Genomic DNA, 22,582 nt, shown 5'->3' with positions numbered 1-22,582 from the left:
TTTCATGTAGCAGAAACATAACAATGCGGAACAGGGACGTCGCGTGAGTTTTGAGAGCGGTAAAGCTATAGGTGAAAATTTATATTTCATATGAGACGGATTTCAAGTTTAATAGTTTCGAGTAATTGGTTACATAAATCGCCCTTATTTTTACTCAAATAGCAGTTGGTTGTATATTACTTTGATCAAAAAGATCAATAAATCTATATTATTTATATTTCAGCTCTATCCGTCTATCCTTGACATCAGCAAACAAATCAATGACATCTTTCATAAAACTTTCGGGTACTTGATAATTTCAACACACGAAAACCTGTCCAGGGCCACTCTGTGATCCCAGTCCCGGGCCGCTTAGCCATCCCAATCCGCCCCTTGGGAATGTTATGTAATTTTCATTAAATTTAAAGAAATTTATCTGAAAATAAAGCAGCTCGCTTTTGTCATGTATTTTTTCCCAAAATTTTAAACATACCCTTTTAGCTCTGAGACCGCATGCCATAAAATCAGGGGATTTCGTTTTAAAGTTACTTGACATTTTGTTGTAATTTTCTATTATATCTTCATCATCAATAAAAAATGTCTACTAAATGTAATTAACACCACTATCGTGATATACAATGATATTATTTTTAAAAGAAAAAATTAGTACGAATTACATTTTGAGCTCATAATTTTCAATTAACTAATTGAAAATTACTTATTTAAGTTATTACGTCAATTTTTCATTTTCTTAAAGTGAAATCCTTTATTTTCCAACATAGCCATCTCTAGGAGTTTTTAGCAAATAAATAAATAATACTTTTTGAGTATCACAGTCTAACAAGACAAAAAAGATAAATTAAGATATTTGTATTTTATTTCATTGTCTTTAATAAACTTCAAATTTATATTATATGTAAAATTAATTACTAAAAAATTGCAATTCTGTTTTAAAACGTTTTTAAATCTGATCAAAAGTTTATGTACTATGTTTTTAGTCATAATGTAGGGTATTTTTTTTATATGCGAAAAAGAAAAAATAGAAAAAACTTATATTGCAATTAATTACTGACCTTTTCACCACATTTTTCACAAAAATAAGCATTATCTCCTTCTAAAAGTTCACCTTTCACAAACTGTTCAAGAGAGTCCAATAAACTGTGGCTTTTAACGGGAAGGTTAAGAGCCATGAACGTCTCTTCTCTCTCGTACCTGTCAGAAAGAACAAGTCTGTATAAACTCATTGCTTATGCATTACTTCTAACTATCAGTCTGTGAATTTTTCAACCTCAGAGTCAGTAATATGTGGAGTGATAAATGGTTAATTGTTTTAATGAATCCACATCAATGAAACAAACATTAAACGTATTATTACTTTTAAATGAATCACTGACATCAACAATTCTAAAGAAGTTACATCTTTAACATTAAAGAACATCATTTTAGTCAACAAACTCCTTTGTTATAGATCTTTATTGACAAGCTGCAGCAAAATGGTGAAGAAAAGCTTCATTCAAAATTTAATTTTAACTATCTCACTATGAGCTCAGTCGAATCACCCGAGTTCATGTGTATCATAACAAAATTTCAGTGAACATTATACGATTTTTGTAGAAAAAGGAATCAGAATTTGTTAAGGAAATGTTTTTCCTGAAAATTTCTCTGTGAATATATGTAGTTAAAGCTCCAAATGCAAAGTGATTTCCATGTTAAGATTAAAAATACTTTTATCTGAAAATTGTTAATATATATTTGCATAACCTGTAAAAATCTCCTAAGTAAATTTCAAACGTTTGTTTTAAAAAAAAACTTCAAATATTTTCTGTTATTTTCTTTACCATTACTCTATACAGGGTCAGTAAATATAAATCAAACTAAGTTACACTATTTTCTTTCTAGAATGACTTCATATTGTAACAGGAAACTAGATTTTTTATCCTAAATAACTTAAGTCTCATAGCAGTATACATCCGCTTCTACATAAGTTTTATTGCCCTTAGAGCTATGTCGAAGTAATAATGCCACTACAAAAGTTGTAAATCACACTGCAAACATGTAGCTCATGTTACCTTATTGAATTACTTAACATACAAGCTACTCAAGAACATACCTCATGGAAAATTATTATTTTTCTTCTTTGTCTTACCTAATCTAACTAGTAAGTATCTAATTTTTCATTTTATTGATATTTATACTAATAAATAAAGAACACAGATGAAAAACAAAAAAATATAGTACTTACTTGGGTGAGTATCATTTTTTTGCTGTCGACCGTTGATGAAACTTAACCCTACTTTTTTTTTTATACTGATGGTGCTACTATACTACATATATTTTAGTTAATTAAATACTGTACCTAATAACACAGAAGAATAACAAATAAAGAGCACATAATGTCCTTTATTTGAACTAGACAATTGTCTGTATAGAAAAAACGTAAAACCTCATCTGATAGATTAAAACTTCGGCTTTCTATTGGTTATAAATAATATAGTATAAAACACTAGAGAGAACTAACTGCAATTTGTGAAAGGGAAGTCTATTATTTCACACACACAAAAGAAAAAAAGAAGAAGAAAAAGAAAGAAAGAAGAAGACGAAGAAAGAGAGCCCTCACCTATGTGGACAACCTTGGCAAATTTTCTGATCTGAAAACAGGCCTTCATAACAGAATTTAAATAAAGGGTCCTTTCCAATTTGTTTTAAGTGTTCATCCAGTTGGTCAACAAGGTGTGTAAAGAACTCAAATGCATCCTGCTGCTCTCTTACATTGACAGGTTGGCCCCAAAGGCGGAAACATTTCCAAAATCTTTCTGGGATATAATACTGTAGCTGAGATTCAAGCAAATGACCAAAGACTGTCTGAATCTGGTAAAAAAGACTGAAACAAACCTGAATGAATTAGAGATTTTCACATCAAAACAAAAGTAAATATTAAATATTCATAAAGATTGCTAATATGGCATATTTGGTTTGTTTAAAGAAAAGCAACATTGGTCTATCTGCTATGTCTACTGTGGGGAATTGAATCCTGGATTTTAGTATTGTCAGTCCATAAACTTATTGCTGTCCCACTAGGGGACTTACTTAAAAGGATGGATAAAAGAGCCTAGGGATCAACAAAAAATAACTTATGTAAAATTAATAAAAAAATAAAACATTAAGAATAACTAGATCATCAGTGATCTAACTGAAGTGTAGTTATAAAATCTTCTTATTGAAACTCCGCCTACTATAGAGTAAAATATACATTATCAACACTGAAGTTTAACAATAAAAATTCAAAATACATATTACTCATAGAACCAATAAAAAAATGTAACTTTGTAGTTCTTTAGATCAATATACAAAAAATCTCAAACTCTTAATAATATGTAAGGTGTCTATACAATGGCAAGTTCACAAATACAGTTTCAACATTCATTAACCTAGTTAAAATCATAGTAAGGACTTTATCAATCGATGGAAAATGAAGTTTTACAATAAAAAGGATAAAAATACTTAAGATGAATAACAATGTTTACTTCTAATAGAAAGGGATGCAGATAAACATTTCAGAGTTATAAAGATTCCATCTTCAGTATTTAACACAAAAATATAAAGAACTAGCTGGAATAGCCATCCATTGGACGGGTGAAATAAAAACTTGTTTGTAACAAAGGATAGGAAATTGTGCTTCTATTTTTTTTTCTTAACATAATGAACATTACAAGTGCAATACAAATACATAAAGGTACCAATACTGAAAAGTAAGACATACTGTTTTCAATATTTCTAGCAACAGTGGTTACATAGTTCAATCTAATGCTTGAGGGCTATTCAATATTGGTAGTTTTTCCAAAATTAGATTATATAGATTACATCATTCCTAAGTAAATAACTAAAATACATTGCTAAATTAATGATAATTTAATCAAATTGAAAACACACAGGAAGTAAGTATAACAACAAAAATACTGTACATATTAAAGAATGTGCAATCTATACTAATAAAACATCCTGCATGTTATTCAGTGTTGGCAAAAGTTGTTTGATGTAGAGTTTCTTTAATCAGTAATTCTAGATCACTGTTGGCCTTGCAAAGGATTTTGAAATTTGATAAGTTCATGTCCTTTTCCTTCATTATGTTGGCATATAGAGGTAGCACACGGGTTACTTAACTATTTTTTTGTTTTTCATGGAAATTCCCAAATGTTCATTGGCTCTAACTAGTAGATGATGTTTGGTTTTGCCAACATAGGAGGCCTTACAGTCTCTACACGTATAAACATATACAAACCATGATCAAAGAGAAATTGGGAGAAGATCTTTAGTATGGAAAAAGTTCTGTATGTGTGATGTGGATTTAAAAGCTCATCTGTATTGAACTTAACTTGGGGGTAGTAATGATTAATTATGCATTTAATTTGACTTCTTAGGGTTAAGCTTTGTTAATCAATGTATGGAAGACGAGAGTACATAATGAGTTTAGGTATGGTTGGTACTCTAAGTGGATTTGTGAGATTCTAAGTTAGAAAGGTATTGGTAACTTTTTTCCAAGTAAATGTTGTGTGTAGCCTTTATGTTTAGAGTATCCAATATGAAAGAAATTTCTGTTTGTTTGATTGAAGTTAAGCACAAAGCTACACAATGGGCTATCTGTGCTCTGCCCACCACGGGTATCGAAACCCGGTTTCTAGCGTTGTAAGTCCGCAGACATACCGCTGTGCCACTGGGGGGCAGAAATTTCTGAGTGTAAATTAAGATATGTGGAATACAGGTTGTTAGCTCTGTTTAATAAGCATGTTACAAGATGAACAGGATAAAGCTGTCAAATTGTGTAAGGAGTCCAATAAACATCTTTTTTCTGTAGATTGATGTACAAAATCCACTAGCATTACAGTTAATGAGGATGTTTAAAAAAAGGTAAATTACTATTATTTTCAACCTTGCATGTAAATTTAATGGCAGGATGTTGTGAGTTCAGGTACACTAAGAATTTTGAGCAATGATCTTGATTATGAAAAAGAATAAAAGTGTCATCCACATACTGTCTGCAAAGGACAGGTCTGAAAAGTCAGTGGGGTAGGTGTCAAACCATTTCTGTTGATGATAAGAGTGGACCAGGAACCCATAGCAATGCTATTTATTTGTTCAAAGAAGGTTTTGTTGAATATTAAATGTGAATACTTAGTTGTAAGATCCAACATGATCTCAATTTGAGGTTCATTATGTGAAAGCTCAGATATACAAATATTAATGGTTTCATTTAGTGGTATATTTGTAAAGAGAGAGATAATATCAAAACTAGCCATGAAATGGTTTTTGGAGGTGGAGTAATTGACTTAATTCACGTGTAAAATGGAAAGAATTAAAATTGGTAGTGAGTGGCTGCAGTATAAGTAAAAGGAATTTGGCAAGTTTGCAACTAAGCATGCCTAAGGCTGAAATAATTGGTCGGAAGGGATTGTTTTTTTTATGAATTTTAGAAAGACCATATAAAAAATCAGGGAAGGAACCTGTCGGATACAATGAGGGAGCATCATTTTTAGATATAATACTTTTGTATTTAAGTGCTCTCACATATTATTAGATTTTTATCTAATTGTTTGATGGTAAGATATAAAGAGTCATTTGTTAGGATTTTAAGTTTAGTAGAGTCATCAAGAATGACCACTCAAGTAGTCATTTTTGTTTAGAATAACAATGACATTACCTTTGTCATGTCATGCAACATGAATATTTTGATTTAGTGACAGTTTTTTTAAGGCTGAGATTTCTTCAGGGCTTAGATGGTTAGGATGTCTCTTAGTATTAAAATTATAAAAAGTAGAATGTGCAAAGTTAATTATTTTCATAATTAAATAATCGAAGGATATATCAAGAGTTCCTTTATTGTACATAGGAAGGTTTTACACATTTTCTATATAGCAAATTGAAAGGGTAAAGAAAATTAGCAAAATTCTGTTTACGCGGTGAAAGAGAGAAATTAAGACCTTTAGCTAAGACGGATTTATACTGATTACTCAGGTAAATGAATATTCAGAAAAAAAAAAGATGTTTACTGGACTCCTTACAGAGTTTGACAGCTTTGGTCACATACAAAACGTGCTTATTAAACAGAGCTTACAACCTGTGATCCATGTACCTTAATTTACCCTCAGAAAATTCTTTCATACAGGCTACCCACAACATTTATACAAAAAATAACTAATACCTTTCTAAGAAACTTACAACTCCACCCAGACTAACAACTTTAACCAAACTTACTATACAATCTTGTCTTTCATTCATTGGTAAACAAAGCTTCACTTTAAAAAGTCAAATTAAATGTGTAATTCATTGTTGCTACCACTAATATGAATTTAGATTAGTTTTTAATTCCACATCACACATACAGAACTTTTTCCATACTAAAGACCTTCTCCTAAAGCTGAGTAACCTCTGTGCTTCCTCTATGTGCCAACATAGTGAAGAAGCATGACATAGACTTAATTTATCAAATTTCAATATCCATTGCACTGATCTGGAAATACTGATTAAAGAAATCCTCCTCATCAAACGGCATTCTCCAGCTTTGAATAACATGCAATCTTCATTTAAATTGCACATTCTTTAATATGTACAGTATTTTCGTTGTTACTTATCTACTTTCTGTGTTTTAGTTTCGATTAAATTATCATTACTGTAGCAATGCACTTAGAAATGATGTGATTCTTTATATTTTTGCTTTAGATACTAAAGATGGAATCTGTAGAATTCCAATATGTTTATCTGCATCCCTTTCTGTTATAACTAAACAATGTTATTCATCTTATATATTGTTATCCTTTTTGTCATAGTAAGGACATTTTCCAAATAGAGTTATCTGACAAAAATAAAATTTGTAATTTCTCACCTATCTTCATCTGGACTCCCTTCTTCAACAGTTAGCAAAGCTTCCCGAATACCAGGTTGCATGTACAACTGTTGGATTACAGAGTTCATGTAGCAAGTTGCTCCAGCATTCTTCAAACCTACGTACCCTGAATCAGCTCGGCCAGCTACCAGTGGTTCATACTATACAGATATTAATTAGTTTGAGAATTTTGTGCAAAACTACATAAGATGTTATCTTAAAACTTTTACCCAACAGAGTGAAGGCAGCTAGTTAACAGCTACCCCCACCAGCTCTCGTATGATTGATAGTGGGATTTGACTGTTACTCTTACAGCACACCAAAGTGTGTGGGTTGCAAAAAATGAGCCCCTGGATTCACAGCCAAGGCAGGCTAACTACAGGGCCATTAATTTAGTGAAGTTTAAATCTAAATTATTGAATTACACAGTTATAAAAACAAATTGCACTGGATTTAAAACATTGCTTCAGCCTCTCATAACTAGGTTGGTATAGTGAATTGTTTAAAAAAGACCCCCTTACAGGTTCCATAACATTACAAATAAAGAATCTCAGTGTCCTGTTCTTCAGTTTCTTGTTACCAACAGATATTTTTTAACTAACTGAAGAACTCCATGTTTCTGTATGATCCTTCTTCTTAGAATAGAAAATAATTGATAAAATGGTAAAATACCCTACATATTTCAATTTATCACTGTATTACCAGTTTTATTCTTTATTATATCATCTTATACATTTAATAATAATTGATAAAATGGTAAAATACCCTACATATTTCAATTTATCACTGTATTACCAGTTTTATTCTTTATTATATCATCTTATACATTTAATAATAATTGATAAAATGGTAAAATATCCTACATATTTCAATTTATCACTGTATTACCAGTTTTATTCTTTATTATATCATCTTATACATTTAATAATAATTGATAAAATGGTAAAATACCCTACATATTTCAATTTATCACTGTATTACCAGTTTTATTCTTTATTATATCATCTTATACATTTAATAATAATTGATAAAATGGTAAAATACCCTACATATTTCAATTTATCACTGTATTACTAGTTTTATTCTTTATTATATCATCTTATACATTTAATAATAATTGATAAAATTCCTTCACATCACAACTATATGTAAATAAGAGTATTTTTAAAGTTTTGTGTATTTCCATATCAAATCATTATCACTACTAAGTTCTATGTTTTCACTTTTTAACATTTTAAAAACTTGTTTGAACTTTGTGATTAAAACTTAGATTATAATAATGACACCATAGTTTCTTTATGTTACCTGTTTTTTAATTTCTAAGGTTCATTTAAAGTTATAAAAAACACATTTTGAAATACAACAGCTTTAAAAAATCTCTAACATTAGTTTTTAAGCTTGGCTTTGACAAAAACCCTTCATATCATCCCTTACTTTTTGTAGATATTGTAACATCAGCCTTTGAATCTTATAAGAAAATTAAGGTTTCATTCAATGATGTAAAATATTAATGTAACATCAACAGTTAAAACTTTTATTTCCTAAAATACCTCATATTCCCGTGCTAGTTCAGGCTTGAAGTGATGATGCATCTTAATAAGAGATGAGACAATCTGTTCGTTGTTTTCCCAACAATCATGAGAGAGTTCCACTAAAACTTCACATGCAGCCCTTCTTGCTTCAATCGTGCTGCATCTTTAAAGAAAGTTAACCTTTTGTTCAACTAAGAGTTTATTATAAAGCTGGCTGTCAATATCGGAAAATATCTGCACATAATTAATAGAGATGATAGGATAGGCTTAATGTGTATAGCCTCAAAAATTAACTTTTGTTCAGTGTTAGACATTTTATGTTCAGTTAACGACATACATCTCATCCTATGTTGAGATTATTTGATATAATAATTTCTATTAGACTTTGAAAAAACTAATGATTTCATGAATCAACTTTAAGGAAAATTATAGGTATTACATATTACCATTGACATTTCGACAATTATTATATGTTAACATTTTCTTACACTGAAATGTATTTCCGATACACACTTACTTCCACTCACACGAAGCTATCTTGATCTTTTTTTTTTCTGCTCCCTAACCATTCCTAAAAAAATTTTAATGCTCAGCACACCAGTCTATTTACCCCTTAAATTTCACACCACTTTTGAAGATGTATATAGCGTATGACCCCCCTCCACCAATAGCATTGCACCACCTATACTGACACAGCTAGCTCCTTCTGATTCTTCTGCTCAATCCTCACTTTCGAGAATAGGCAGAATCTAAAATGAATAACATCCGCAGTGGGGAGAAAGGGTAGGAATTGTGTAAGAGGAGGTATAAATTTTCAGTGTAAGAAAATGTAAACTTTTGATATGGTCTTACCTTCGCTTACACAAAGCTAGAATCCCATACTGAAAGGAGAAAGGGTAGGAATTGTGTAAGAGGAGGTATAAATTTTCAGTGTAAGAAAATGTAAACTTTTGATATAGTCTTACCTTTGCTTACACAAAGCTAGAATCCCATACTGAAAAGGTGGAGGGGCCGGTGTAGGCACCTAATAGTGAAACCAAGCAGAAAGTTACTGCCTAGAAATAACTGGTGTGCTCAAAATGAAACAGAAGCACACGTGTGTGACACAGCACTACTCGAAACATTGTGAGGTGAAAAATGAAAAGAAATCGATGGTTGAACATAGGAATCTAGCTTCCTGAGAATTAAGGTCTGTACCTCTTCAGCAGATAAAGTCAAACCCGATGCCTGGGTAGTCGTACCAGAAGCATTGTCTACCATAGTGGGAACTTTTGTTATCGATACATTGAATCGTGAAGAAATTAAAAGTTACCATACAATTTGATAACAATAAACAAATGCAAAAGAAAACAAAATTAAACAGTTGAATGCAAACACAGTAAATCTATTGAAAAATGTACTGAAATGACAATGAAGTACAATCATAAATGGTAGTCACGTGCGAAAAAACACAGGTTTAAATGATGCTATGCCAATTGAGAAAGCGAGGATTGATTGGGAAAATCAGAGGAAGCTAGCAGCACCAAGTATAGGTGGCACATTAGTATTGGAAGGATGATGATCATATGCTATATAAATGCTCAAAAGCAACACAAAATTTATGGAGTATATAGACTTGTGCGCTGAACATTAAAATTTTTTTAGGAATGCTTAGGGTGCAGAAAAAAGATCAAGATAGCTTTGTGTAAAAGTAGGTAAGACTGTATCAGAGTAAAGCCTTATCACTAATCATTTTTACAATACCTAATATTGTTATAATGTCTCTGAAATTTTCCTAAATAAGTAGAGAAATAATAAGTAAATAAATATCAGCAAATTTTTGAATACTTGAACTACAGTTACACAACCCTTTAAAAAACAAACTGATAATTGTTTAAAGTAATCACATAATACTGAAAAACATTTGAAAACAGACTGTTGCAACTATCATACAGTCCTTACTTAGGATTAGATGATGCGGCAGAGCTTGTCAAGTTTGTACTCGTGCTGTCAATAATTAAATGTGATGCAGGAAACAGGAAATTATTCAAGATGTCTGGAATCAAGATTTTACCTACAATGATAAAAAAAAATTAAAATAAGTGCAAGACAAATACAAAAAATATGACCCTTGAACGCCTTCAAAAAATACTCCCATACGGAGAAAAGTCATCTGACTTCAACCTAGTTTGACTAATGTCTATATTAGTCATTCCCTAACTTAGTTATTGATTGAAGTTACAATGTCTGCAATGCTGGAACAATATCCGCACGTTGATCTTAACAGTACTAGAAACTTATACTGCCACTAATGTAAAATTTTCAATTTCCTCAAAATCTCTCAAACCCTAAAAAAACAAACGCACACTTTGAAAGCATTGGTTGTTGAATAGTACATATAGCTTTTTTATATTTCACAAGTAACGAACATACAAATCTAATAACAATCTTCACAGCACATACAAGTGTATCTACATTAAAAAACACTCTCCCAAATGTAGAATTGAACAGAAAATAAAATGAAGTCACATTAGGATAAACAACTAAAATGTTATTATTTTGACATTTAACTTCACTACAATTATTTAAAGCAGCAGTACCATATTATATCAACCAATGTAACTACAATATTGAACCACATGATGATTTCTGAAACATAAACTGATTTTATTCAGGGAATAATTTCATGTCATGTAAAACTATGTGGATTAAACTTTCTAATCAGGCATGGCTTTTTTGTGTGTGACACCTTTTATGGTGTTATTCAAAATTTCATTAAACAACCTTATTATCATGTATATCATGAAAACTTTTAACTTCTCAATTTCAATAAAGAAACATTTAAAAATTTCTTAATCTTCATTTTTTCTGTGTTGTATGAGGCATTTGAGCTTTGATTACTCCACTGCAGAATATATATATATATAGGCTGTTGCAGGTTCCAACCAATCAGAAACACACACTATATATCATTACAAGCAGGAACCTAAAACATGCACCTCCTATCTTGATTTGCTGAAATATCAATAAATTTGTCAAACCCATCAGAGAAACTCCCTTCTCTCTTTGAGTTGGTTTAGCTAATTAATTACATGACTGATGGACATAATTAAAACCAATAGGAACAGCAGATTTTTATCTAAATCAAATTGACTACCGTAAGTTCATACAGCTATTTTCAATGCTAACAATTATTTTAACCTATTTATTAATTTATTTAGAAAGACAGATAAATTATAGTAGTTTTGGGACGTTCTATTCTAATGACTAATATATTGTATTTTAAAATGAATATTTGAAAGTTATATGAATTACTTTTTTGGACACCCAACAAGGCTTAGAGAAGAATAGCTTTGAATTTAAGAGATTGTGAGTACTACAAATCCTTCTTTTATCATGTATATTTTTTATTTATTGTTATATGTTTTTTTAAGAAAAGTAAAGTTTAACTCTTAAGACAAGTAATTTGGAATCTTTTGATCAGTACTTCAGTCAGTGAAGAGGAAAGAATGGTATAACTTATTTCATATCGATGAAATTTTCATTTAATTGTGCAATGTCTACATTTTCTTATACCAAAAATATATTTCCGATAATACTTATCACTTTAGCTTTATCCCGATGAACGTTTCTCTTCTCTGTCCATCTAAGCATTGGTATGAATTATACTTTGCTTGCTCCAGACGTTATACCCCATTATAGTGCCCATAGCGATTTGAATCTCGTGACTCTTTCCACCAACATCAATGCAACCTCTATACCAGATCTGTATAAAATCCCCCCCCGTTATTACTTCCTATTCACTTTTTCAAGACTGACAAAATTATCCAACCCAAACACCAGCCACTGTGAGGAAAAGGGGCAGGATAGTGGGTGAGGAGGTAAGTATTACTGAAAATACATTTTTGATATAGGAAAATATAAACTTCCAAAACATTAAAGCATCCACAGAAAGTGTCCACGTAGAAAACATATGCAAAATGAAATATGGTATACCACACTAATGGGGTCCGCACTACTTCTGGTTTGGTTTGTTTTAAATTTCGTGTAAAGCAACACGAGGGCTATTGTGCTAGCCATCCCAAATTAACAGTGATAGACTGGAGGGAAGGCTGCTAGTCATCACCACCCACTGCCAACTCTTGGGCTACTCTTTTACCAATGAATAGTGGGACTGACCATCACATCATAACACCCCCATGGCTGAAAGGGTGAGCATCTTTGGTGGGACAGGGATTTGAACCCACGACCCGCAGATTTCGAATCGAGCACCCTTACCACCTGGCCATGCCGAGCCCACTACTACTGGAACAGGTATGCTCTCTGCCTGGATAATGTGAAATCTAAAGCATCGGTGGTAAAGGCCAAGCAGCCACAGTGTTGAAACCATAACAACATGAGAATAATCAGGCAAGGAGGGACATCTATCCCAAAACTGATTCCTCCTGCAAAACCAAATTCATCTGGTCTGGAAATATTGTACATGCTCACGAGAATAGTACAGGCCCCAACCATGCAGACGAGGTCCCACGTCTCATCATTGAAATTACAGGGCTGTAGACTAAAATCTAGATCCAAGGCATAGTAGCTATGGCATGGGGACCACAGTGTGATATCATTGTATTACAGTAATATGAAACTTGCACTGGGGACTCGAGGAATGATGCTCCATAGATGGTGCAATAGGTGAATCACATTCCCTATTTTGAAAAACAAACCAATCCCTTTATGCTTTACTCATGATAGTCCAAGAGTTACAGTTCAGTACTGTATATTATGTATAGTGCTGAATAATTGCATAAACCATTTCCTTTGATAAACTTCCAAAGAAAAATGCTGAATGGACTGTGTTAATAAAGATGCCATCAGAGAAGTTAATTCCTGGACTGCATAAAAGCCAGCCATGAAGTTGAAGAAAGTAAACTGCTGAATAAAAAATGTCTGACCGAGACTGATGTAAGAAAGATGGCCAGAGAGGGAGGGGAAGATGTTGACACTCCTGAAAATTCTGGAGGAGTGGAAACCAAGGCTGACTTGGTCAAAGTGGTGCCACCAGAAGAACTCAACAGGACAATGAGAGAATCAGTGTAAGAACCTTGGATAACAGATGAATCGGAGGGAACACGTAAAGAGGTAGACCCATCCAATCCTGGCTGAGAGCATCTACTCCCAAAGCCAAAGGCTGATGTATAGGTGACCAGAAGGATGGGAACTGAGCATTCCAATGTGTGGCAAAGGAATCTATCTGAGGTGTTCTGAGATGAGAGCAGATCCAACAAAAAACTTGAGGATGAAGCATCCATTTCATGGGAAGAGCTCTGTTGGGACGAGATAACTGATAAATTCATTACACATGGAAGATGATAAGCAAGAAGAATGATCTGATGTTTGTGTGCCTAAAAGAGAAGATCCAATGCTCAAAAGCAAAGAGATTTGGAGTGAGTGCCCCTTTGCTTTGAAAGGTGACAATGAGCTGACAATGAAATTTTGATTGCTATTGTAAAAAATATGCAAAGAAATCAAAATATTAGAAAACACATAAGCATATTACTACTACAAAAATTGCAATACAGATATATTTTGAAGTAAATCACTGATAATGACTCATTACTAAATGATCTTTAAATGTACATAATCTTTCCCCTTTTCCATGCCATAACAAATCAATGTCAATTTAAGTTTAACCATTAATTTACAGGAAATACTGACAGCATTAGTTCATTATTATTATTATTATATGATCTTTTAGAAAAATTGTGACTACATTAAAAAATGCTGATAGCATCAAAACTATTAATGAATGACTCATTCAAATGTCACATATACTCATCATTAAGATATAAATTTTGTAGCAAATGCAATAAAAATACATTGAAGAACTTCGCTTGAATAACAAATTATTTTTGCAAAAACTTGGTATTTACCTACAAAAACACACAAAAATTATATCCTACCAACATCTTTTTTGACAATTCCTTCACAAGTGAGAAGTGTTCGTAGAAAGTTAAGATGGCCAGCCAATAGAGCACTATCTGCAGCTTTCAGACTTGTAGTGTCAGATGGTGTGAAAACCTGTAGCCAAGATATTTCATCATCCAGTCTCTGTACAGGATTTAGGTGAAGAGTGTGTTGTGCTGTTGCTGAGTTAAAAATGAATTATGGTGAAAGACAGTAAAAAGAATGTTTTAAACAAATTATTTTTACACCTTAAAAGATGTTTAGTATTAAATTATCACTCGGAAAAAATTTGGTTAAAAACTTAGCAATGAGGTTTTTAAACTCATAATAATTGTTTCATGCACTTACCTTTACTCATTTATTATGGAAGTATATGAGTATGTATGTAACTAGCTATCATAACCTTTTATATTTTGTGTATTTAAAATGAAATAAATTAACCTAAACAGAATATATAGAAACAATACAAATGTACCCAGTATTCAGCTGATCACCATATAACTTTCCTTTCTATTAAAAGTTTAATGTTTTGTTTTATAAACTTTAAGCTCCTTTTTCTTTTTATGGAGAAATAACTATATCAAGAGATTGCTATAAATATATAATTATTATTAAAAGAAAATAAATACTTTTATGTAAAGAAGTTGCATTTGAAAAAATAAACTCTGTAAAGTTAAAATTTTCTTAAAATGAAAATATATTTTTGATAGATACTTTCCTCCCTTCACAAAAAGCTTTTCTGACTTATACTGCCTTCTATTGGTGCAAATATTTTGCTTGCCACTAGCTTTGATACTCCCACTTATCATCACGTATGTTAATGTAAGATATCTGCATATTAACATGCAAATGACTAAGCAGCAACCCTCCACCAATAGAAGTGTGAAATTACTCCTATCATAACTAGCACACTCTTTAATTTTGCAGCTGTTAACCATTTTGAGATTGATCATATCACACTGGAAGTGGGGAGGACAGGTGGGACAGGTAAGTATCTCTCAGAAATATATTTTCAGTTTAAAAAAATGTTAACTTCTGATACAATATCTTACCCTCTCTTACAAAAGGCTAGAATCCCACAATGAACAGATAGAGGGATGAGGAGAAGATGAGTTCCCTTTTAGGAAGCACCCAAAGGAATACCATGGGGTGTGAGAAGGAACTATCCATATCCATTGGACCCCAAGAAAAATTACATAAATAATGGGACCTCCCTCAGAGTAGAGTAGAGCAACTCGGGCATGATAAAACTAAATGGGAGTCCGGCTTCAACCAACACCTGGCGGCATCTGGAATTGTATATCAGGTCCACAGCAGGAAGAGGGTCCTCTACCTTTAACCTCAAAGAATGGTAGTGGCAGAGAATGGGAGCTTCTGTTCCAATAACCTGCCTCTGCAGGCATGCACCTCCAACAACAGGTCAACCAAGAACTGACATCCACCTGATGGTTGGAGGGCCCATAGGGTTGTTCAAAACCTGGCAGCAATGTGAATTTTTTTGTCCAGTCCTCAGTAGGAGGGTACCAAATCTTACATTGATGGAAATTTATGTTTCTAATCCAGCTCCAACAAACATGAGATCCACCGGAAACCAACATCCAGTGGACAGTAGGAAGAAGGACAGCTATATTGGTTTGCTTATCCAGTTCAAAACCTGGTGGCATTAAGGATTTATCGTTCAGCCCATGGTAGGGGGGAGGGTAACCATACAAACACATATGAGGACTTATGTGGCTGGTCCAGCTTCAACCAACACCAGTTCCTCAGGAACCGACAGACGACAGGAAGTAAGGTGCCTCAGCCAGAGGGACAAACTGTATTGCCACCTGGTGGCAATTGGAATTATACATCATGTCCACAGTAGGAAGGACATCATAACATCTACACTGGCAGAATGTCACTGCCCTACTCTCAACTGAGTGGTATTATTCACACTCAGGAAGACAGGCCTCCACAGTCAATCCCCCCAGCAGCTAGGAACTGGTAAATGGCAAGGACTCCCACACTCTAATAGAAAAAGGAGGGAAATAATGTGTTGGAGAGTCTGGAGGACCACAGCACCAGAGACAGTTCAATGGGTGACCACGATACCCTATATTGAAAATCAGACTGATGGAGTGCATCACCCCACACCTGGCGACATGTGGAATTGTACATCAGGTCCACAGTAGGACGAGCGTCATCCATAATGAATCATCAGTGATGGGCTGTGATCCCTGTCTGCTTTACTCATGTTATTCAATGAGTGTACAGTCTGGGAGAAAAATATTTATGAGGCAAAAGACCACAAGGTACACCTATGAGCAGTCCTGCAGAACACCCCATCTAAATGGTGGATATAAAATGACCTGGATATGTGTTAGGAAACTGTATTTTGAAAGCACAGAGAACTTGGTGATGAAGTCCATCAATCAAAATCTGGCAGGATGTGGAATCATACATCAAGTCCAAGGTAGGAAAAGCCTCATCATCACAATCATCTAGTATGGTGTATGATCACAGGTTGTTCATTGCAGATTTAAGACTAAGTATACCTAGTCAGGCAACATTTGTCACAGAGCAGGACCTAAAGAAAACAAAAGGAAGACTTACTTCTCACACAGAAACTGAGGAGTGCAAAATGGCAACAGAAGGTATACAGAGAGATTAGGATTCCATGGAATAAACAAACAGACTCTGGAACCAGGAAAGAAAGCAGTGTGTGTCATATACCATTGAAGAGCCCTGACTGGGTAAAGTAGAAGATTGAGAATGGAACGGTCCTAAAGGTGGGATATGGAGAGAAGGGAAATGGGTGTGAAGGTAGAATTACCCTCTCAAGCAGCTGAAGTTTTGGGCATAAAAGAATGATCAGGAAACAAGAGAATATAAGAACTATGAAACAAAAGGTGTTAAACATCAATCTCGAACACATCGGAACGATGACGTCCACACGCCAACATGAGCAAGAACAGGGACTTTAAGGAAATGTGATATAACAAACCTAAAGACAAAGTTTCAAACAGAAAATGGGTAAGAGCACGAAGGACCACATTGAGGTTCCAATCAAGGAGGGAAGCAGGATGGGGAGGATGGGAAACATGGAAGGAACAAAGCAACAGGGATAAGACTGGCAACTGGAAAACACAAGCAAATTTGTTAAACCAAAATGTGGCAGATAATGCTGCCTGATAACCTGCAACTAATGAAACCAAAAAACCCCTGTCAAAAAAGAAGTTATGTGAGGTACAATAGGACAGGAAGGATGATAATCCTATCTGAAAGACCAATAGTGGTACATGTACCACTTACACTGGTAAACTGCTATGCAGGAAGAAAGAACTAGACAGGAAACAAAGTAAGTCCTGGTGAGGGACCAGGCAAAAACCACACACATGCCTGAGTGGGGCTGATGAAGTAGTGTTGGAGATAAAGAAAGAGGGGGCAACAACAAAAGAGCATACATTAGTGGAAACCATGTTTGAGCTAGCTAATATGGAGCCACCAATAGAACATAACACGGAGTGGTCTGAATTATGGCAAGGACATTTGGGAGAAGACAAAAAGGAGGATATGCATATAGGTAAAAACCTGATCAAAAACATCTACTGCTCCCACAAAAGGATGAGAAACAGGAGACTAAAATTGGAGTGTGTTGATATGAATGGCAAAAGCATCCAAACCTGGGACACCCCAACAAGCATATAATCTCAAAAAAATATGAGGAAACAAAAACCACTCCACAGGGAGAATCTTGTTGGGACAATATACCCAATTTGCAACTAGATTCAGGGCACCCAGAACATGACATGGCAACACAGTGATGTGACAGCTGTGAGTCCAATACAGAAGAACCAATGTTTGACACCAGTGGTCTCTCGACCAAGTGCCCCCTTGACTGGTGATGTATGAGAACACTGTAGAATTGTTGGAATGGACCATTATCAACTGGCTCCAAAGATCCTGCTGGAAATGAAGTAAAGCTTGATGAACAGCAAGAAGTTCAAAGAGACCGATAATGGAGAGAGAACTTTGAAAGAGAAGCATCCATAAAAAGCTGACATTCCAGTCAAGGAGGGGGAAGAGGAACATCCACGGTAGTACTGTCTTGATTCAACCACCAAGTGAAGTCAGTCTGTAAAGATGGGGGGAAGGATAAGAGAGACATCTAAGGGATCTCAAACAAGGTTTCATTGGTCTATCAAAACCCACTGAAGATGGCCCTTGTGTTTGCAACCAAAAGGAATGAGGGCTTCTAGAGAAGCCCATGTCCCCACAAGAGAGATGCTGCATACAAGATGTTCCATAGCTTGCAACCAAAGTAGAGAAGGTTGGGCCTGTCTGAGGAGAGAGTTAAAAAAAACATCGAAATGAACCAAATATTGTGTGGATGTGAGGAAAGAATTTTCCACTTTGACAAGCCAACCCACCCTGGCAGCTTCCTGGATAAGAAGCTGAGAATGTAGGACTGGGTCGTCTTATGATGAGGCAAGATGCAGCAAGTCGACCATATAATGGTGGAAATTAAGTGGGGGAAAAGGCTGTCCAAATCTTGTCTTCCTGATCACTTAAACCCTGAGCAGGAATAAAAGGACAATCATCAGTTGGCTCTGAATGTTGCAGAAATTGGTCAGCACCTGATGTACTTGAGTCGTCATGTCATGGGCCGATAACTGGGGCTCAGACCAAGTGCATGTGGTCGGTAAATATGTTACAGCAGAAGCAGAAGTTGTAGTCGTGAAACTGTGAGTGAATGATTCTCACAATGAAAAAAAAAAAAGAGAAAGGATAAAATAAATTGTAACTCTCCTTAAAAAAAAGACTGAAAACAGTAATTAACAATTAAAGTGAAGTAGAAAAATGAAGAAAGTAAAAACTTGTGGATAAGTTAATCAAACTGTTAGCAAAAACACATCTATTTAATAAGAGTACCAGTCGAGAAGTGGTTAACAGCTGTAAGATTAGAGAGGACATTAGTTATGATATGGGTAGTGTTGCATTTCTAGTGATTGAAGGTTGCTGCATAGTCATTAGCATGTTGCTATGCAGATATCTCTCATATGTGAAGGTAAGTCGGAGTACCAAGGCTAGTGATGAGCAAAAATGTCCACCAACAGAAGGCAGTATAAATTGAAAAAGCTTTTAGTGAGAAGAGGTAAGATATTATATCTGATTTGAAATACTTTTCCATGTAAATACATTATAAACTGAAGCATGCAATACTTGAAAGGATATGATGTTAAGGTACTAATGTATGTTTTCATTTAATTAAAAAAAAAATCAGTAGTTTAATATTTTACGAACAACTTAAAATCACTCCTACATTTTTTTCTGTTGAACAGAATACTGAACTTGAAACTCCAGATTCATTACTACTTGTGTGGAAATCATAGCATAAAAATGTCATTAACATCATAAAATTCTCATAACTCATCTCAGGCTATTATAGAATCTTCCTTTTATCTTATAAATATCAAATTTTATCTCTAAACTTTGTCAACTGTAATGACAGAGTACATTGGTTGATTTCATCACATGATTTTAACAAACATAAAAAGTAAATAAAATTAAATTACCAACTACATAAGAACAAATGAAATTTTAACTTGCTTTTAGTGTAGCAGACTTAAAAAGTATACATTACCCTCTCTGTACATATATATTATATATCTGTGTGTGAGTATGTGTGTGTGTGTGTGTGTTTGTGTAGGGAGCCTTATTTCTGCCTTCCCCTCACAACAGTATTATTATAAGGCTTTTGATGAAAAAAATGCATATCATTTTTTTGTTGCATGATCAAAAGATTGTGATCAAAAATAAATATCCAATATTGGGTTTACTCAACAATTGTAAGTCTTAATTTTAATTTTAGAACTGAAATATATAAATGAGAATCTTTGAAATTTAGCATATCATCCTCTCCAACAATTCTTCTTCAGATGTAAAAAAGGAAAACAGTTGAATATTTTCCTCATCATGAGTTCTCTACAATCATTAACCCTCTCACTACAGGCTCAGTGGAGTACACCGACTTTGCAACCTAAAGTAACCATCAGTTTCCATATTATAACTTTTAATATGTTTAGTGTATCTTTACAAAATTTGGCAAGATTCCAGTATATATCACAAGTTTCTTGTACACAAAAAATATTATTTTTTAATTAAGTATTTTTGCTAAAAATCTGTCCATAAATATATGGAATCAGAGTATTCTCCGACTGCAGAGCGATTTTCATGTTAAGATTAAAAATAATCTTCTTCGTATAAATGTTGTCAAATTTGCATAACCTCTAAAATGTCCAAAATAAGTATCAAAAGTTATGTTTTCACCAAAACTTTATATTCTATCTCTTATTTTCTCTACCCTAACTCTACATGCATTTGGTCAATTTGACCGATCTTGTAACCACCATAAAAAGAACACAGAATAACCAAATCACCCTTTTTCTTTCTAGAATGACTGATAATTTTGGCAATTTGTGAAATAGAGAAGTTGACAGGTAAACAAGGCTAGTGGATCTGATTTTCTAGTTATGTCTCCGTAATAAGACTGAAGGATATAAAAATTAGACTATGCCCTAGTAATATCTTTATTATAATTATAATAAGTAATTTATGTTAAATTATGTACTTCTCAGAGGGGGGAGATAAATAAATGAAAGAAGAGGAAAAGTCTAAAGAACAAATTTCACAATTTTCATATATAAAACTTGGAACAATTCAAGAAATAAAATATTATAAACTTTGTTGTTTTATACATAAAAAATATTATCTTGAGCCAAAATATAGCAAACAATGCTTGCATTTGCTAAGTGGTAATTGTATTTAATAAGTACAATCTCAAATAAAGTAATTTGTATTTCTTTAAGATTTTTATCATTGCAATTTCTTTGGAAATATATATTTTTATTCCAAAATCTGGAAAAATATTGGAAGATCAGTCAAGAAGAAAACAATGAAGTTTGATGGTAACAATATAAATTTTCAGAAAATTTTGTGTTTGTGGTAACAGTTACATGTCACTTTTAAACCTAATTATCACTTATTAATTGTTTCAAAAATTACTTACCACTTAGTCCATTCAGAAGTTTGCAACAAAGCTCAAAAAACTCTTGACATTGGCTGAGAAGTCTGCAAAAAATTTAAACCCATATTGCTATTATATTAACCTTAAGAGTTATGTGCATATGTATTTATGTATATATAGATAAAGACCAAAACAACAAACTATGTTCACAACAGATCTGTGCTTTCAAATTACCAGCTGTTTCCATCCTCAAGAATAGTCAGCTAAGGAAGCTAACATAACCAAATTAGCAACAAAAGTTAAAAAAGTAAAATTGTCTATTATTAATGCTCCCCCCCCCCAAAAAAAAATCTGCTTCAAAATCTAAACATAGGTCTAAGAAGCACTTTTCTGACATATTTGTTTATAGAGTTTAGGTATTTGAAGTCAAAACTTTGAGCAATATATCAACATAAATACGAAACTAATCTATTGTAAAACACTACATGCTCACCTTAGGTTTGTGCCTCGAGTGCTACTGGATGAAATCCACAGTGGAAGATGTGCTTGAAGTAGTACATGCAATAGAAAGTAACGAGGGGAAGATTCATCCTTAAGTGTTGGAATGTGAACTTGGCTAAGTCTGTGGAACTGCTTTAGGGCTTGTAACCGTATCTCACAGCTTGGAGAGCCCAGCAACATATCAATGATGAAGTCATTCACACAGGACATTTTTGTGAAGAGGGCTGTTCAAAGTAATTGCCCATTTATTGTTTTACAGACTCCACTGAACATCACTTAAGATACAAAATATCTTGAAACTTTATATCCCATATGAGAATTAGATCATACAAGTTTGAATTAATGTTACACAAACATTTACAGATTTTCTTCTGATAATGATAAACAATACTAAGAATATTCTATGTATTGCTAGTCAACTAAATACATCACTTTAATAAAACCTCACAAGATGTTTAGTGTGCATTTATTGTATAACGTTATGTTCTGAATGTTTAAATATTCATTTTCATTCAGAGTACGAATATCTTTCCTGTCGGAAAGTTACCGATTAGCTTGGATGAATTTGTAACAGCTATTGTTGCATAATTGGAAAGCCAAGAAAATTTTGAGAGGTAAATTAATTTGTCTACCTTTTGTATGTTATTAGTCTACACTCTTTGGTGCAATATTTAATGAAATAAAAATTATTAAGTGCATTGCTATCTATAATATAAATAATTAGGGTTAACTCTATTCAAAACCCGACTG

The 22,582-nt window shown here is 33.4% G+C and overlaps 1 protein-coding gene across 1 annotated transcript in view; it reads right to left on the bottom strand.

The window, feature by feature from the left end:
* The window catches only part of LOC106461361 (ubiquitin carboxyl-terminal hydrolase 24-like), a 197,302-nt gene that overhangs the window by 45,994 nt on the left and 128,726 nt on the right, over positions 1-22,582 (bottom strand). Inside the window, exons 32-39 of the mRNA XM_022388299.1 lie at positions 21,825-22,056; positions 21,374-21,435; positions 14,322-14,507; positions 10,330-10,441; positions 8,407-8,551; positions 6,857-7,017; positions 2,597-2,860; positions 1,053-1,191 (exon numbers count right to left, since the gene is read on the bottom strand). Of these exons, the coding sequence (XP_022244007.1) occupies positions 1,053-1,191; positions 2,597-2,860; positions 6,857-7,017; positions 8,407-8,551; positions 10,330-10,441; positions 14,322-14,507; positions 21,374-21,435; positions 21,825-22,056 (1,301 nt within the window). The remainder of the gene's footprint in view (positions 1-1,052; positions 1,192-2,596; positions 2,861-6,856; positions 7,018-8,406; positions 8,552-10,329; positions 10,442-14,321; positions 14,508-21,373; positions 21,436-21,824; positions 22,057-22,582) is intronic.

Source organism: Limulus polyphemus, unplaced genomic scaffold, assembly GCF_000517525.1.
Source record: "Limulus polyphemus unplaced genomic scaffold, Limulus_polyphemus-2.1.2 Scaffold944, whole genome shotgun sequence".
NCBI classification, from domain to species: Eukaryota; Metazoa; Arthropoda; class Merostomata; order Xiphosura; family Limulidae; genus Limulus; species Limulus polyphemus.
The sequence above is the reverse complement of the archived record's forward strand: the minus strand, read 5'-3'. Positions and strand labels throughout refer to the sequence as shown.